The sequence below is a fragment of the Erythrolamprus reginae genome, chromosome Z (genome assembly GCF_031021105.1).
Source record: "Erythrolamprus reginae isolate rEryReg1 chromosome Z, rEryReg1.hap1, whole genome shotgun sequence".
Classification (NCBI taxonomy): Eukaryota; Metazoa; Chordata; class Lepidosauria; order Squamata; family Dipsadidae; genus Erythrolamprus; species Erythrolamprus reginae.
The window spans coordinates 142550524-142566547 of NC_091963.1; the positions used below are offsets into that span (position 1 = coordinate 142550524).

The following is a 16024-nucleotide window of genomic DNA, read 5'->3' on the forward strand; positions in this document are numbered from 1 at the left end:
CCTTCTCTAATTTTCTTTTTTTTTCCTTTGAAGGTGCCCTCTACTACCCTCATTGTGTATTATTGTGTATTGGACAAAATTAAATAAATAAATAATAAATAAATAAATAATTATCACAATAACTAAGATGCCATCACTGTCCCACAATAAAAACCACACTAATCAGTAAGTTCCTGATCCCGTAGTTGGAGGAAAGCCAACTCTTTGTGCCCTTCTGTAAAAGTAGTATTGAGGCATGGTGGGAATCTGTTGTATAAGGCTGGTACTACAAAAGAGAAAGTATGTTGCTGCCTATCTCACCAGATGTCATTGCTTAATAGAGAGGAACTGGAGCAGAGATGGGTTCCTCCCAGTTTGGACTGGTTTACCCAAACTGGTAATCACTCTCTGGGGAAATCATGATGACATCGCAGAACCGGTTTGGTTGATACTAGTCCATGAGTATCACCATCTCTTTTTAATTTTTTTAAAAAATAATTTATTTTGAATAGTTTTCTGCACTGCACATGCGTCACAGCCTTGTTTTTGGCTTTTAAAAAATATTTGGATTTTTTTGCACCGAGCATGCATGTGCTGTTAAGGGGAGGCCACGAGGCACAGGAGGAAGTGACCTGGCAGTGAGGTAACTTAGAACCCACCCCTGCACATATTTCTGATTAAGTCTTGCTTCTGTCAATACCCTGAATATTGTCTTCCATGGGTGGTTCCTGCAGTTTCTATGTATTGGGGGCATCTCATATATTGGTAGTGAATGCAATCATTTTACTACCACAATATGTGAAATATTAGAAGTCTAAAATTTGTCTCTTTGTGTGGTTTTGTGTGAGAAGTAAATTTGTTGGTTAGTTGGTTGGTTGGCTGGTTGATTGATTGAACGAATACATGGCCATAAATTTCATATACATAATTCTGGGCAATAGGTCACTGAGCCAAATTACAGAGCTCAATTCCTCAAGCTCCAAAAGTAAGTGGAAAAAATTCCCTGTGGCATTTCACAAACAGTATCCATCTTCAGCATTTCTACAAGCGAAGTTATCAACTCTCCAGTTATAACAAACATTATGATTAAATTATCAGATCAATCAATCCCCCTGAGACTCTCAAGATGTCTCTCAGGAAATAGTAGGGGCAAATCAAAGACTAGATAAAAACCTTCCATATATCATTCCCACCTGAGGGTCACTCCTCAAACCTGTTTGAAGTGTTCCCAAACCATCATAGGGTCAATAAGATAAAAGATATCCTGCATAGTGTTCCCACAGGATTTTGTAATTTATTTCCTGCTCATAGCACAAATATATAGTTAATTCTCTGCTAATATTTATCAGATTATTGATTGTTTCTCTATTCTACCACCCCTGTGAAAAATACCTTAAAGGGCTAGTGAAGTAAGAGACCAGGCATTCAGATCAAGAGCCTCCATACTTAAGTGATGATTAAGAAAAAGGGCCATATCAATTATTGAGGCATGATATATTTTCAAGACAGATCTAAATGTAAGTAGCAGTTATTCTGCTGTCTGTAGCATCCTGTTTGAATCGAGGCTTCTGGCAACAACAACCAAGGAGAAACCAAATGAGCAAGAATGTTGGGAATTATTGCCATATTGTTGCTTCCAGAATTGGCCATGACGGCAAAACCTCTTAAGTGCACTGGAAATGAAGCCATTCAAATTCCACAGGAATGGTACCAGGAAGGTGAATTTCTCATTGGTGGATTGATGTCCCATGTTCACTACATGTTTCCCAAAATTATTTTCAATAAACATCCATCTGAGGAATCTGTTAACATCCCATTGTAAGAAATCACTCTCAAGCCTGATTTTAATCTAATCCTGATTTCTTCTTTCCATCTCTGTAAAACAGTAATATGTGCTAAAGAATATACAAGTATTGTTTACAAAGCCTTGATGAATAGAAATGTTTTATTCTTCAACATCTTATTTTCTAACTTAACCAAAAGATGATCGACCAGACAATAAATCTTTTCCCAGTTACAGGTGGGAAAGAACTAATTCACCATAACATAAAAGGCTCTATAATATTGTAAAAATGTCTTTTTCTATCCTCAACCTTTTCTTAGACCATTAGAACCAGCAATGCATTGACTCTGGAATAAAAGATTATTTCTAAAACCTTGGTTTTTACAACATTGAATGTGCTTAATCTGATTGAGCAGGAGCTAATTATAATGATAAGGTGATGTTTCAACTAATATGAAGGTTTATAAAATTCCCAAACCTTTGGACCTTTTTTTACATAACAACTGTTCAAATATTTCAGAAATGAAATCCCTCTGTAAAGTCTTTCATAGTTCCTCCAATTAATCTGAAATATCTTACTATTATGTAGATGACCTTTCCTTTCCTTTCCTTTGTATTGGTCTATCACAGTTGAAGAAACTGTTAGGTGTACAATTAAATATTTTATGTAAATATGTGAATCTAGAATTTTAAGAGTCAAATTGTGAAAATTCCATAATGTCTCTAATATACGCAATACAAAGGCAGTCTAGAAAAATCAAAATCAAAACATATTGCATGTCATTTTCTTTTCTTTATGAGGTATTTTTTAAATAAAAAGAAAGATGGGGAATGACATGATAGCAATGTTCCAATATCTAAGGGGTTGTCAGAAAGAAGAAGTCAAGGTATTCTCCAAACTCCAGAAGGCAAGACAAGAAACAATGGAGAGAATCTAATCAAGAAGAGAACCAACCTAGAACTATGGAGAAATTTCCTGACAGTTAGAACAATTGGTTAGTGCCTCCAGAAGTTGTGAGTGCCCCAATATTGAAAGTTTTTAAGAAGAGATTGAACAACCATATGTCAGAAATGATATAGGTTTTGTGTTTGAGCAGGATGTTGGACTGTTCTATACTATACTATACTGTATTGTACTATTCTAGTAGCATAATATATAGTAAAATTCTCTTTTGAAGCTACTTACTTTATTTGCAGTGTGATAACAAAGTTCTACCAACACATCTTGGCTTTAGTGTTTGCTGTGAAAGAGATCAACAAGGATCCTCACATCTTGCCCAACATCACTCTTGGATTCCACATCTATGACAGCTACTCAGCTGCACTAATGACCTATCGTACCACTCTGGATCTGCTTTTTAAGTTGCATAAAATTGTCCCCAACTATATCTGTGGGACTGAAAAGAAAATTGTGGGGATCATCGGAGGGATGAGCCCTGAAACATCCATACGCATGGCAGAAATTTTGCAGCTTTTCAAGATTCCACAGGTTGGATGCATAGATTAGGATGGGAGGAATTGTGGGATTAGTATTTACATACAGATTATCAGCTCTTGGTTTTCCCACGAAAGAGCAATTTTATAATTTATAAGTAAAAAGATATAAATTTAGGGGAAAAGTGTAAAATACATTCATTTCAATATATAACTGCTTTGAGAAGTTGTAAAATAGAATCCACACTTACAGTATTTGTTTGAATATTTGTGATTATTCTGGCTACCATTAACTGCCTCAGAAATTTCAATATGTATATTTTAAGCATAATGTATAAAAGCATTTTGTTTTAATATGGAAGAAATGTAGACTAGGATGTATTAAAAAAATTTATTCGTTTAGCTTCAACGAAAAGGGCTGTGATACAATAAATAGATGGGTGGGTGGGTGGGTGGACGGACGGACAGATGGACGGACGGACAGACAGACAGACAGATAGATAGACACATACAAAGATAGATAGATAGATAGATAGATAGATAGATAGATAGATAGATAGATAGATGATAGATAGATAGATTATTGATTGATTATTGATAATTTATTGATAGATAGATATTGATAGATGATTGATAAACAGATGATAAATAAATACCGTATGTTTCGGAGTATAAGACGCACCGAAATATAAGATACACCTTAGTTTTGGGGGAGGAAAACAGGAAAAATAATCTGCTTACCAGGTATTTCTCTGGATAGCATCCTTAGTCTGGTCAGCTTCAGCACATTATTTTATCCCCTGATTAAGGGCTTAAAATTTATATTCTGAGAGAGTAACAAGTAACAAGCAATAGGCTGGCAAGCCAGTAAGAACTGGGAACATCATTAGGACCTGGAAAGAAACAATCTGAGCAAGTAGAGCAATGGAAAAAAAACCTGCAAAAATTTAGGGCTTTAAAAACATTCTTCTTTGCAGAGAGTAACAATGAAAGAGCTTGCAAGCTGGTAACATTGTTAGCACCTGGTTAGGGCTGGAAAGAAACATTTGGAGCAAGTAGAGAATGAAAAAAATCAAAGACCGGGCTTGGAAAACATTATTTGCAGAGAGTAATAATGAAAGCTTGCAAGAGGGTAAGAGCTGGGAACATCGTTAGCACCTGGTTAGGGCTGGAAAGAAACTTACTCTGAGCAAGTTAGAGCAATGAAAAAAACCCTGCAAAGACTTAGGACTTGGAAAACATTATTCACAGAGAGAAACAATGAAAGAGTCTGCAAGGTAAGAGCTGGGAAGATCATTAGTAACTAGTTATGACTGAAAAAAAATGCTACATTCAGAGTATAAGACACACCCAAATTTCAGATTCTTTTAGAGAGGAAAATGGTGCATCTTATAAACCGAAAAATACAGTAGATAGATGATAGACAGACAGACATAGACATAGGTGTGTGTGTGTGTGTGTGTGTGTGTTTGGAGAGAGAGAGAGACAAAGGCAGAAACAAAGATATATTAAAAGAGACTTTCCCTTTTGTGGAAAACTCTAAACTAAATTAAAATATTAAACTACCATATTTTTAAAATGGTTTAAATAAATAAAAATACAATGTATCCATTGATGCTTTCACTATTTATTTTATATATATAATATATAATATATATAATATATATTGTCAAACAATTATAGTATGGTAATTTGTATAAATAAAACATTAGAAAAGTAATGATGAAAAGTAATGATAGAAGACAATAGGACAATAGGACAGAGATGGTAGGTGCAATGGACTTTACTATTCCCTATCTTTCTCTTATTTTTCCTTTCTTCCTTTTTTTCTTTTTTCTCTAGATTTCATATGGCTCATTTCAATTGGTAGCAACTGATGAATATCGGTTCCCCCCTTTTTATCGCATGGCCCCCAAGGAAGATCTCCAGTATGAGGGTTTAGTCCAGCTCCTCCTGTACTTTGGATGGAAATGGGTAGGATTTGTCATTGCAGATGACAAACATGGAGAACATTTCATCCAAATTATAGAACCCAGGCTCTCACAAAATAAAATCTGCTCTGAATTCACTGAAAGGGTTGACAGAAATTTCCATTTTTATGATGGAATAGGTTTGGTTGAACGATGTGTAAGGCACATTACTTTGTTCACAAACAAAACAACAAATGCAGTTATTATACATGGAGAAAATATAGTCTTTATGTGGCTGGCCTCTACTCTACTACTGACTCCAATTTTTCTTCCAACGGCTCTTGATACTTCACAGAAATATTCTGCAAGAAAAGTGTGGATCACAATGGCTCAAAATGATTTCACATTACATACCTTCCAAAGGGAGCTTGATATGCAAATATTCCATGGAGCAATTTCCTTCTCAATTATCAAAAAAGAACTTCCAGGTTTCCAACAATACATACAGGCTGTCACCCCTTCTGGGGAAAATCAAGATGGCTTTATGAGAGATTTTTGGAACCAAGCTTTTAGCTGCTCAATACCAAATAAAGATGCTCCTGAAGATGGGGAATGTACTGGAGAAGAAAGACTGGAGGATCTTCCAGCACCCTTCTTTGAAACCAGTGTGCTTAGCCATAGTTACAGTATCTACAATGCCATCTATGCTGTGGCTCAAGCCTTACATGATGCTCGTGTAATTAGGACACATCACAATGCACAAAAGGACATGGATCAAATACAATCAAAGATAATAGAAGCCTGGAAGGTAAGATTTCTTCTTCTTGGCACTTTTTAAAAAGATTCTCCATGGTTAAAACAAAGTGCCAGGACTTAAAAACTATATGGATCATTGTAGGTCAATTATTTAAAGGCCATAAACATTAACCTTTGTTCGACATTCATGCATTGGAAATATTTACCCATGGGAGCTATTGTCCTTTGCCTACACATCTCAGCTTTTCCCCTCTTTCCACACCAACTCAACTAGTCTTTTTAACCTTCTTCTGCCTGTCTAGTTCTCTGTGTAAATAACAGAAACCCCAAAATATTCAATCTTAGATTGTCTACAGTTGACCTCTCCCCTTTTCTAAGAGGTCTACAAGGGGCATGCATAAGCGCACCATTGTGCCTACTGTCCCTGTCCTTCTGTCCTATTCTCTTCTTTCATCATTACTTTCTATGTTATGTTTATATAAACTACTATCCTATACTTGATTGGCAAACAAGGAAGGAAGGAAAGAAAGAAAGAGAAAGGAAAGAAAGAAAGAAAGAAAGAAAGAATTGGAAGGGATTTTGGAGGTCTTTTACTCCAACCACCTTGCTCAAGCAGTAGACTTTACAACATTTCAGACATTGTGTGGTTGTCCATGACCTTCAATGTTGGAACATCCACAACATCTGGAGGAAAGTCATTCCACTGATTAATTGTTCTGTTTGGATATTTCTCCTAGGTTGGATCTCTCCTTGATTAGTTCAAGTCAGTATTGTATTCTTCTGATTGCTTCTTGTTGTTTTCCAACTTTTTAAAATGATTAGTTCAAATCAGTACTGTATTCTTCTGATTGTTTCTTCTTATTCTAGCTGTCTAAAAACACCAAATCTCTGTGTCATATAATATATGTAGGTATATCATAATTTTGTTTTTATTTATTTTGCCATGCTTATGTAGTATCTATTGAAAGTGGTGGCCTTTTGAGAGCTCTATGCAATGAAATTTCATTTTATTGAATGCCAATTAGTGTACATTCAAAGAGACAATAAAGTTACTTTATGTCTAAAAGAAAATTACTGAGTACCAAAAGATATTTTAATGTCCAATGTGGAATATGGTTCAATAATAACAATTAAACTGCTGTAAACTACAGTATATTTCTTTATTCCTGGTGAGGAAAGTGTCCAAATTTAAAAAGAGGCTGTTGCATGAGGCCATTAGGAAGCATATTGTTTTCTCTCTAAACAGTTTTGGTGTTTTTTCTGCAAGCTCCACTCATCTCTGCAGGCAATTTCTTTCAACAACAATGCTGGAGATGAAATTAAATTCAGTGAAGATGGAGCCCTCGAAGCTGGATTTGACATTGTAAATTTGATTACTTTCCCAAACAAATCTTACATCAACATCCCAGTTGGAGGAATGGATCCGCAAGCTCATCCAGGAAGAATGTTCCTCATTCATCAAGATAAAATCCATTGGCATCATGAATTCACTCAGGTACCACAATATGGACTAAAGGAACAATTTCATATATGCTCCTTTTCTCATGCCTAGACTTTCTTTTGGCCCTTTGATAACAATTAATGCATAGGTCCAATTACATTTCAAACAATCTCTGTCAAATATGTCCAAAAACAAATGTATTATTGGATTGTTTAATGGTGAACATTCTAATTATTTAGAATTTCCAACTTTTGCTCTACTCTCACTGACTGGAGCAATTACAATAACATGCCCAAATGAAGGAAGTATTGATATCTTAACTTTCATTCCGAAAAGGAACTTATATGTGGTCAAGTTTCAATGATATATTTAATATTTTCTTCCTGTGAAATAAACAATTAAGAACCTCAAACTCTCAGATCTATTCAAAGTAGTGGTGAAATCCAAAATTTTTCCCTACTGGTTCTGTAGGCTTGGCTTGGTGGACATGGCTTGGTGAAGTGTGGCTTGGTCATGTGACAAGGTGGGCATGGCCAACCTGATTAGTCTCAAGAGTCCGCGGAGAGGGGCGGCATACAAATCTAAATAATAAATAAATAAAATAAATAAATAATAAATATCTCCTTAGTCCAACTCACAATATGTGCATACCTTACTGACCTCTTAAGAATCAGGTGAGGTCAACAGTGGACAGTCTAAGGGTAAAATTTTGGGGGGTTGGTGACAAAATTACAGTGTCAGGTAGTGAATTCCAGTCATTGACCACTCAGTTGCTAAAGTCGTGACTGTACACCAGCTTAGAAGTTAAATAAATTAAATTAAATTAAATTAAATACCCTCGCATATGCAATTTCCGGTTCCAGGTCATGGGTTGTGAGTCCCAACACCACATGCCTAAGGGTGTGGCTGGGAGTAGGCTGAATGCTAGAGATAGCTTCACACTGCTCAAGCAAGGAGTTGTATTCCTGCCTGGATCTGATATTTTTTGAGGTTAAACTGAGTCGGCTTCATAGCAGCACTGACTGTCAACAGTTTTGTTCTTATTAATTGACTGTAAGCAAAAATGTATATTGACCACAGTTTAATGTTTCCAAATGTAAAATAACGCACTTGGGCAAAAGGAATCCTCAATCTGAGTATCGTATTTTGCTAGCACTCAATCTGTGCTAGCAAAAACTTCAGAACAGAAGGATTTAAGGGTAGTTATTTCTGACAGTCTCAAAATGGGTTAACAGTGTTATCAGGCAGTAGGGAAAGCAAGTAGAATACTTGACTGCATAGCTAGAGGTATAACAAGCAATAAGAGGGAGATTATCATCCCTCTGTATAGAGCACTGGTGAGACCACATTTGGAATACTGTGTTCAGTTTCTCGAGACATCGCCTACAAAAAGATATTGATAAAATTGAAGGGGTCCAAAGATGGGCTACAAAAATGGTGGAAAGTCTTAAGCATAAAACTTATCAGGAAAGACTTAATGAACTCAATCTGTATAGTTTGGAGGACAGAAGGGAAAGGGGGGACATGATCAAAACATTTAAATATGCTAAAAGGTTAAATAAGGTTCAGGAGAGAGGTGTTTTTAATAGGAAAGTGAACAGAAGAACAAGGGAGCACAATCTGAGGTTAGTTCGGGGAAAGTTTAGAAGTAACGTGAGAAAATATTATTTGACTGAAAGAGTAATAGATGCTTGGAACAAACTTCCAGCAGACGTGGTTGGTAAATCCACAGTAACTGAATTTAAACATGCTGTGATGAACATATATCTATCCTAAGGTAAAATACAGGAAATAGTATAAGGGCAGATTAGATGGACCCTGAGTTCTTTTTCCGCCATCAATCTTCTATGTTTCTATATTGATCTCTTTGTTTATTTGGAGACAGCTACCTCCTCCCTCCTTATGTAATAAGCCTTGTCCTCCTGGAAAAATAAAAAACAAGATTGAAGGGCGGAAATTTTGCTGCTATGATTGTGCTCCATGTCCTGAAAATACGATATCCAGACAAACAGGTAAGATTTATAACATCACAATGGACCTATGCCTGAAAGTTCATTTCTGTCTTCAGTTAATAAGAATCTCTTCAATATCATTTGCTTTCTATTAAAGAGAAAGAATAAACCAGTTATTATGCAATATGGGAAACATTTTATAGATGGATAGCAGATAAATATAAAAATTACAAATAAAAGTAGATGAGTATAATAGAGAAAATAGCTAATAGAGTTAAATAATCTAAGAAGATTATTAATGTATTGGTTGGTATTAAGCTAAGAATAGATTAAATAATGAATATGATTGTAAATTTTAACTATTATTGCAAACACATTTGTACCCAGATCCACTGTTTAATGGAAAATGGATTATTTGTACTAAAATATATATATATATTAATGGGGGGAATTTGTTCGCTTTATTTAGTTAGAATTGCTGAGTTAGAATGACAGAGTTGGAAGGAAGCTTGGAGGTCTTCTAGTCCAACCCCCTGCTTATGGAGAAAACACAACTTCAGACAAATGATTATCCAATGTCTTCTTAAAAACTTCCAGTATTTGGAGCATTCACAACTTCTGGAAGAAAGCTGCTCCAGATATTAATTGTTCTAACTGTCAGGAACTTAGTTCTAAGTTGCTTCTCTCCTCATTTAATTTCACCATTGCTTCTTGTTTCACCCTCAGATGCTTTGGGGAATAGTTTGACTCCTTCTTTGTGGCAACCCCTGAGATATTGGAACACTGCTATCAAGTCTCCCCTAGTTCTTCTTTTCATTAAGCTAGACATACCCAGTTCCTGTAACTGTTCTTCATATGTTTTAGCCTCCAGTCCCCTAACCATCTTTGTTGCTCTTCTCTGAACTTTTTCTAGAGTCTCAATGTTGTTTTTTTACATCATGGTGTGGCCTTATCAAGGCATTATAAAGTGGTATTAACACTTTGTGTTGATTCTATCTCTCTGTTCATGCAGCCTAGAACTATGTTGACTTTTTTGGCAGCTGCAACACACTGCTGGCTCATATTTAAATGATTGTCCAATTTAAATGATTGAGTGAGGTACAACATATACTGTGCTGGGATTCACATTTTTTTATTACCAGATCTGTGGGTTTGGCATGGTGGGTATGGCTTGGTGGGGGTCATGTGACTGAGTGGGGGCATGGTCAACTGGATGTAGCTCACAGCAAGGTCTAGTGTGCGTAGCCAACTTTATGTCATTCCACCAAGCCATACCCATAAACAGGGGTGAGCAGCAGGCAGGATGGGTTGGAACACAGTTCCACTGGCGGAAATGAAGATGTGTGTGCGGCTCCAGCTGATCGGAGGCTGTCACTTCCTGGATTACTGATCTCAGCTCAGCTCTCCTTTTTTTCCCCTACTGCTGCTGCTGCATCTGTGCTCCTTGCTTTTTTCCTCTTTCCTCCTTCCTGACCTCGGACGAGCTTCCCTCTCTCCTGCCCAGCTCCCCTCCAGTTCCATGTGGCCACCTCCTGCCTGAGGTGCAAGCAGAAGGCATGGGTGGAAGCGGCACTGACAGCATTTATGTTTCTGGCAGCACCCATTCGCCCATCTATCCAGCCTGAGGTGGGGGGGGAGAGAGCACAGGAAAAACAAAACACATTGTCAAAGTGGCACTAGTAAGGTTATAAGTCGAGGACTTAACAGTTTACTTGAACGATGATGATCATTCAAGCCATTCCCACCTGATCACATAGCTGGCAAGCCACTCCTACCCAGTTACATGACTATTAAGCCACACAAACAAAATAAGCCACACCCACAGTTTGGCAGTAAAAATTTTGGCTGCCCATCAAGCCATACCCAGAGAACCTCACCTACAAAAAGATATTGACAAAATTGAACGGGTCCAAAGACAGGCTACAAGAATGGTGGAAGGTCTTAAGCATAAAACGTATCAGGAAAGACTTAATGAACTCAATCTGTATAGTCTGGAGGACAGAAGGAAAAGGGGGGACATGATCGAAACATTTAAATATGTTAAAGGGTTAAATAAGGTTCTGGAGGGAAGTGTTTTTAATAGGAAAGTGGACACAAGAACAAGGGGACACAATCTGAAGTTAGTTGGGGGAAAGATCAAAAGCAATGTGAGAAAATATTATTTCACTGAAAGAGTAGTAGATCCTTGGAACAAACTTCCAGCAGACGTGGTTGGTAAATCCACAGTAACTGAATTTAAACATGCCTGGGATAAACATATATCCATTGTAAGATAAAATACAGGAAATAGTATAAGGGCAGACTAGATGGATCATGAGGTCTTTTTCTGCCGTCAGTCTTCTATGTTTCTATGTTTCTAACCGGTAAAAAAGGCAGCTCTCACGGCTTGTCCCTCTATGGTCTTTCATTCCCCACACACACACACAAACATCAGAGTATCTTAAAAAGACATTGCAGTCCAGCTGCCACCCTAGCAGTTCCACTGTGACACCATCCCTCTGGCACAGCAGGTTATTCTCCTGGCTCGGTCTGGCAATAGGTTGAAGCCATGCATGCACGCTGGCAAACAATGGAGTACACCAAAAACTACCCAAACCTCCAGGCTGAAAAAAGAAGCCTGAAGAATGCCTGTCACTTCCGTCGCTACCCTGTTCTTCTCACTGGCCACACGCATGCATCCCACTGCCTGAATGCATGTGTACATCTGCATTCTAGTAAGGAAGGTATTAGTGATCTATGGGCTCACCTCAACCCACAGGTCACTAATACCAGTTCATCCAAAAGTGGTCCAAACTGACTAAATATCTCCTCTGATTGTGATATAGGAAAATGTAAATACTTTTTCCCTTCAGTACTCATTTCTTTTATGTGGGCGCAATTTTCATTTTTAAACCTCAAAGCATGCGCAAAGCCTTCTATGCATACTCAGAGGGTGAAAAGGTGTTTGCGACCTTGGTGCTATTTATTCATTCATTCATTCATTCATTCCTTTATTTGTTTGTTTGTTTGTTTATTTTCTATGCCGCCCCTCTCCGAGGACTTGGGGCGGCTCACAACATATAAAATATACAATGCATAATATAATCCAATTAACTAAGAATCTAACCCCTTCCCCCCCAAAAAAACCCAATCATTCCATTCACTCCACATTCTCTCACGCATTCTAATCTAATGCAAAGATCTAATGGCCCCAGGCCAGGCGGCATAAGTGAGTCTTCAGACTCTTGTGGAAGGTAAGGCGGGTGGGGACCGTACAAATCTCCAGGGGGAGCTGATTCCAGAGGGCCGGGCCCCCCACAGAGAAGGCTCTCCCCTGGGTCTTGCCAAATGACACTGTCTGGTCGATGGAACCTGGAGGAGGCCAACTCTGTGGGACCTGACTGGTTGCTGGGATTCATGTGGCAGAAGGCAGTCTCGGAGGTATTCTTCTCCCATGCCATGAAGGGCTTTATAGGTCATAGTCAACATTTTGAATTGGGTCTGGAAACCAATTGGCAACCAATGCAGGCCTCAGAGTGTTGGAGAAATGTACAGTTTAAGAATAAAAGTTGCATCTGTAATGTTATTACAGCTGTTATATGAAGATACAGTAATGTTATTATCCTCTAAAAAGAGATGAAAGTCAATGCATTTCCTCTTTCTACTCAACACTCCCTTTTTGCCTTTTATCTCTCCTCCTTTTATTTTTCATTGTGTTTTATTGTATTTTCTGATCAACTAATCATCATCATTTAGTGACCTCATAATCCCCTGCAGGTTGAAGTCTGGGCAATTGAATAGAGCTAGCTGAGCATTTAATGGTCAGGTGCCCTTCCTGTCATCAATGAGGAGCTTTGTTCAGCAGATATATTCTCATTGTTCCCAGAGAGAAAAATACCTGCCTCTTCCTAGCATTGAAATCACAACCTCCTAATTGTGAGGTGAGAGCTCCAACTCTAGGTCAACATATCACTCTGCTATATACTGGTCAATTAACCAACTAATGAAATTTCTGAAGGCCTAAGTGTTACAAAATGTTTTAGAAAATACATTGGAGAAAAAAATCCAGAAAAGCAATTCTAAAACTTGGTAAAAATTAGGTTCTGTTCAGAAATTATTTTCCTCTTTACAGATTTGGAGAATTGTGACAGTTGTCCAAAGTTTCAGTTTCCAAATGAAGCTCATGATGAATGCATTCCAAAGACAATGACTTTCCTCTGCTTTGAAGAACCACTGGGCATTACTCTGGTGTTTCTCTCTCTTCTTTTTTCTCTGGTTACAGCTTTGGTGTTTATAATTTTCATGAAACAACGCGACACTCCCATTGTAAAAGCCAACAATCGCAACCTTACATACCTTCTACTTGCCTCTCTCTTTCTATGTTTCCTCTGTTCACTTCTGTTCATTGGACAGCCCAATAAGACAACCTGCCTCCTCCGACAAACAACATTTGGCATCATTTTCTCTATTGCAATCTCTGCTATATTAGCCAAAACAATCACTGTTGTTGTAGCATTCCTAGCATCAAAGCCAGGAAGCCTCTTCCACATATGGGTGGGGCAAAAGTTGGCCTATTCTATTATCTGGTTCTGCTCCTTCATTCAAGTAGTTATTTGTATTGTTTGGCTGGGTACTTATCCCCCATTTCCAGATGTAGACATGCAGACACTCTATGGAGAAATGATAGTTGAATGCCACGAAGGCTCCATCATCATGTTTTACTGTGTCTTGTGCTACATGGGCCTCTTGGCTCTTCTCAGCTTCACTGTGGCCTTCTTAGCCAGGAAGTTACCAGACAGTTTCAATGAAGCCAAGTTCATTACTTTCAGTATGTTGGTTTTCTGCAGTGTTTGGTTGACCTTTGTCCCCACCTATCTGAGCACCAAAGGGAAGTATATGGTGGCTGTGGAGATCTTCTCTATCCTGTCTTCTGGTGTTGGTTTACTGGGATGCATCTTCACCCCCAAAATCTATATAATTATACTGAGGCCTGAGCTCAACACTAGAGAGCAATTAACATATAAGAAATAAAAAAGGAACAAGATTCCATTTTGAATAAGCAAATACTACTTGGAATTCTGTTTTTGTGTTTGTACATACATATTTGACTTAATTTGTCTTTCCTCTCAGAAGTCTTTGAGGATTATGTATTTTTGGAGCAATAGGATATATTAATTTTTCATCAAACAATTTTCTATATGATTTAATTAATCTTTTCCATTGCACATTCCACAACTGGGTTAATATCAAGATAGACATCAGAAGGAACACAAAGAACAAACTTAGAGATTCTTGGAAGACTCTTGACTGACTTCCCAACCTATTTTAAACCACTGATAAATTAATGTTTGCCAATGAAGCTGAAATACAGTCATTATGAAATTTTACATCATTCCCAACTAAATTGGGAGATGCATGATACCATTTGAACAATTATTTTAATGGGCAATTCTTGATGCCATGAAGCTTTACATACACATAAAGATTTCTTTGCCTAGGTGAAAATAAGTACTGTATATCCAGAGGAATTCTTTGACTTTTTATAGCTTTGTCACATAGATTAGAAAAGGGTGAGATAGCAAATTTAGGTACAGGTAAAAGCTACAAAACCACTTTGATGATAAAACTTTTTTTTATTTACATGCCTGCAAGCAATAACACAGTATATTTTGCATCCCTAGCAAAGCTTTTGACGTTTTGCTGAGCATACATAATCAATAGTAAACCAGGGCTTATATAGAAACATAGAAACATAGACGATTGACGGCAGAAAAAGACCTCATGGTCCATCTAGTCTGCCTTTATACTATTTCCTGTATATTATCTTAGGATGGATATATGTTTATCCCAGGCATGTTTAAATTCAGTTACTGGATTATATAGGGTGGCAGCAGAAGAAATTATAGTTGACATTGGAATATTTTAAAGAAACATCAAAGATACTTTTTCAAAAGGCAACTGGAATGTTTTTCTACACCATATAGTCAGAACTAATGAAAGTTCTTGGAGGAAAAGTGAAACATCTTTTTCAACCTCAAACAAACTCATCAAATTTGCTGATGACACAAACTCTCCAGAAGATACAGAAGGATCTTGACATACTTGAACATTGGGCACTATCTAACAAAATGAAATTCAATGGTGAAAAAAGTAAGGTTCTACATTCAGGCAAGAAAAACAAAATGCACAGGCACTGTCTATATAATAATAATAATAATAATAATAATAATAATAATAATAATAATAATAACAACAACAACAACAACAACAACAACAACAACAACAGAGTTGGAAGGAACCTTGGAGGTTTTGTAGTCCAAACCTCTGCTTAGACAGGAAACTCTACACTACATGTGATACCTTGCTCAACAGTAATAAGAGGGATTTTGGAGTACTAGTGGGCAACCACTTAAATATGAGCCAGCAGCCTAGAACTGTGTTGGATTTTTTGACAGCTGCTGCAGCTGTCAAAAAGGCAACACAGTTCTAGGCTGCCTTAAGAAAGGGATAGAATCAAGATCACGTGAATTGTTAATACTAGTTTTTGATGCTTTGATAAGGCCACACTTGGAATACTGCATTCAGTTTTGGTTGCCACAATGTTAAAACATTGAGACTCTAGAAAGAGTGCAGAGAACAGCAACTAAGATGATTAGGGGATTGGAAGCTAAAACAAATGAAGAATGGTTGCAGAAACTGGGTATGTTTAGGACTAGGCGAGAGATAATAGCAGCGTCCCAATCTCTCAGGAATTACCACTAAGAAGAACAAGTCAAACTATTCTCCAAAG

The 16024-nt window shown here is 37.4% G+C and overlaps 1 protein-coding gene across 1 annotated transcript; it reads left to right on the top strand.

Moving 5' to 3' along the window:
* The first annotated feature begins 1585 nt into the window (after positions 1-1585).
* LOC139153688 (vomeronasal type-2 receptor 26-like) lies at positions 1586-14265 on the top strand. Its single transcript, XM_070727951.1, has 6 exons — positions 1586-1797; positions 2960-3251; positions 5039-5914; positions 7130-7357; positions 9189-9315; positions 13367-14265. Exons 1-6 carry the CDS (start codon positions 1586-1588, stop codon positions 14263-14265), a joined length of 2634 nt encoding a protein of 877 aa, XP_070584052.1.
* Positions 14266-16024: the final 1759 nt, after the last annotated feature.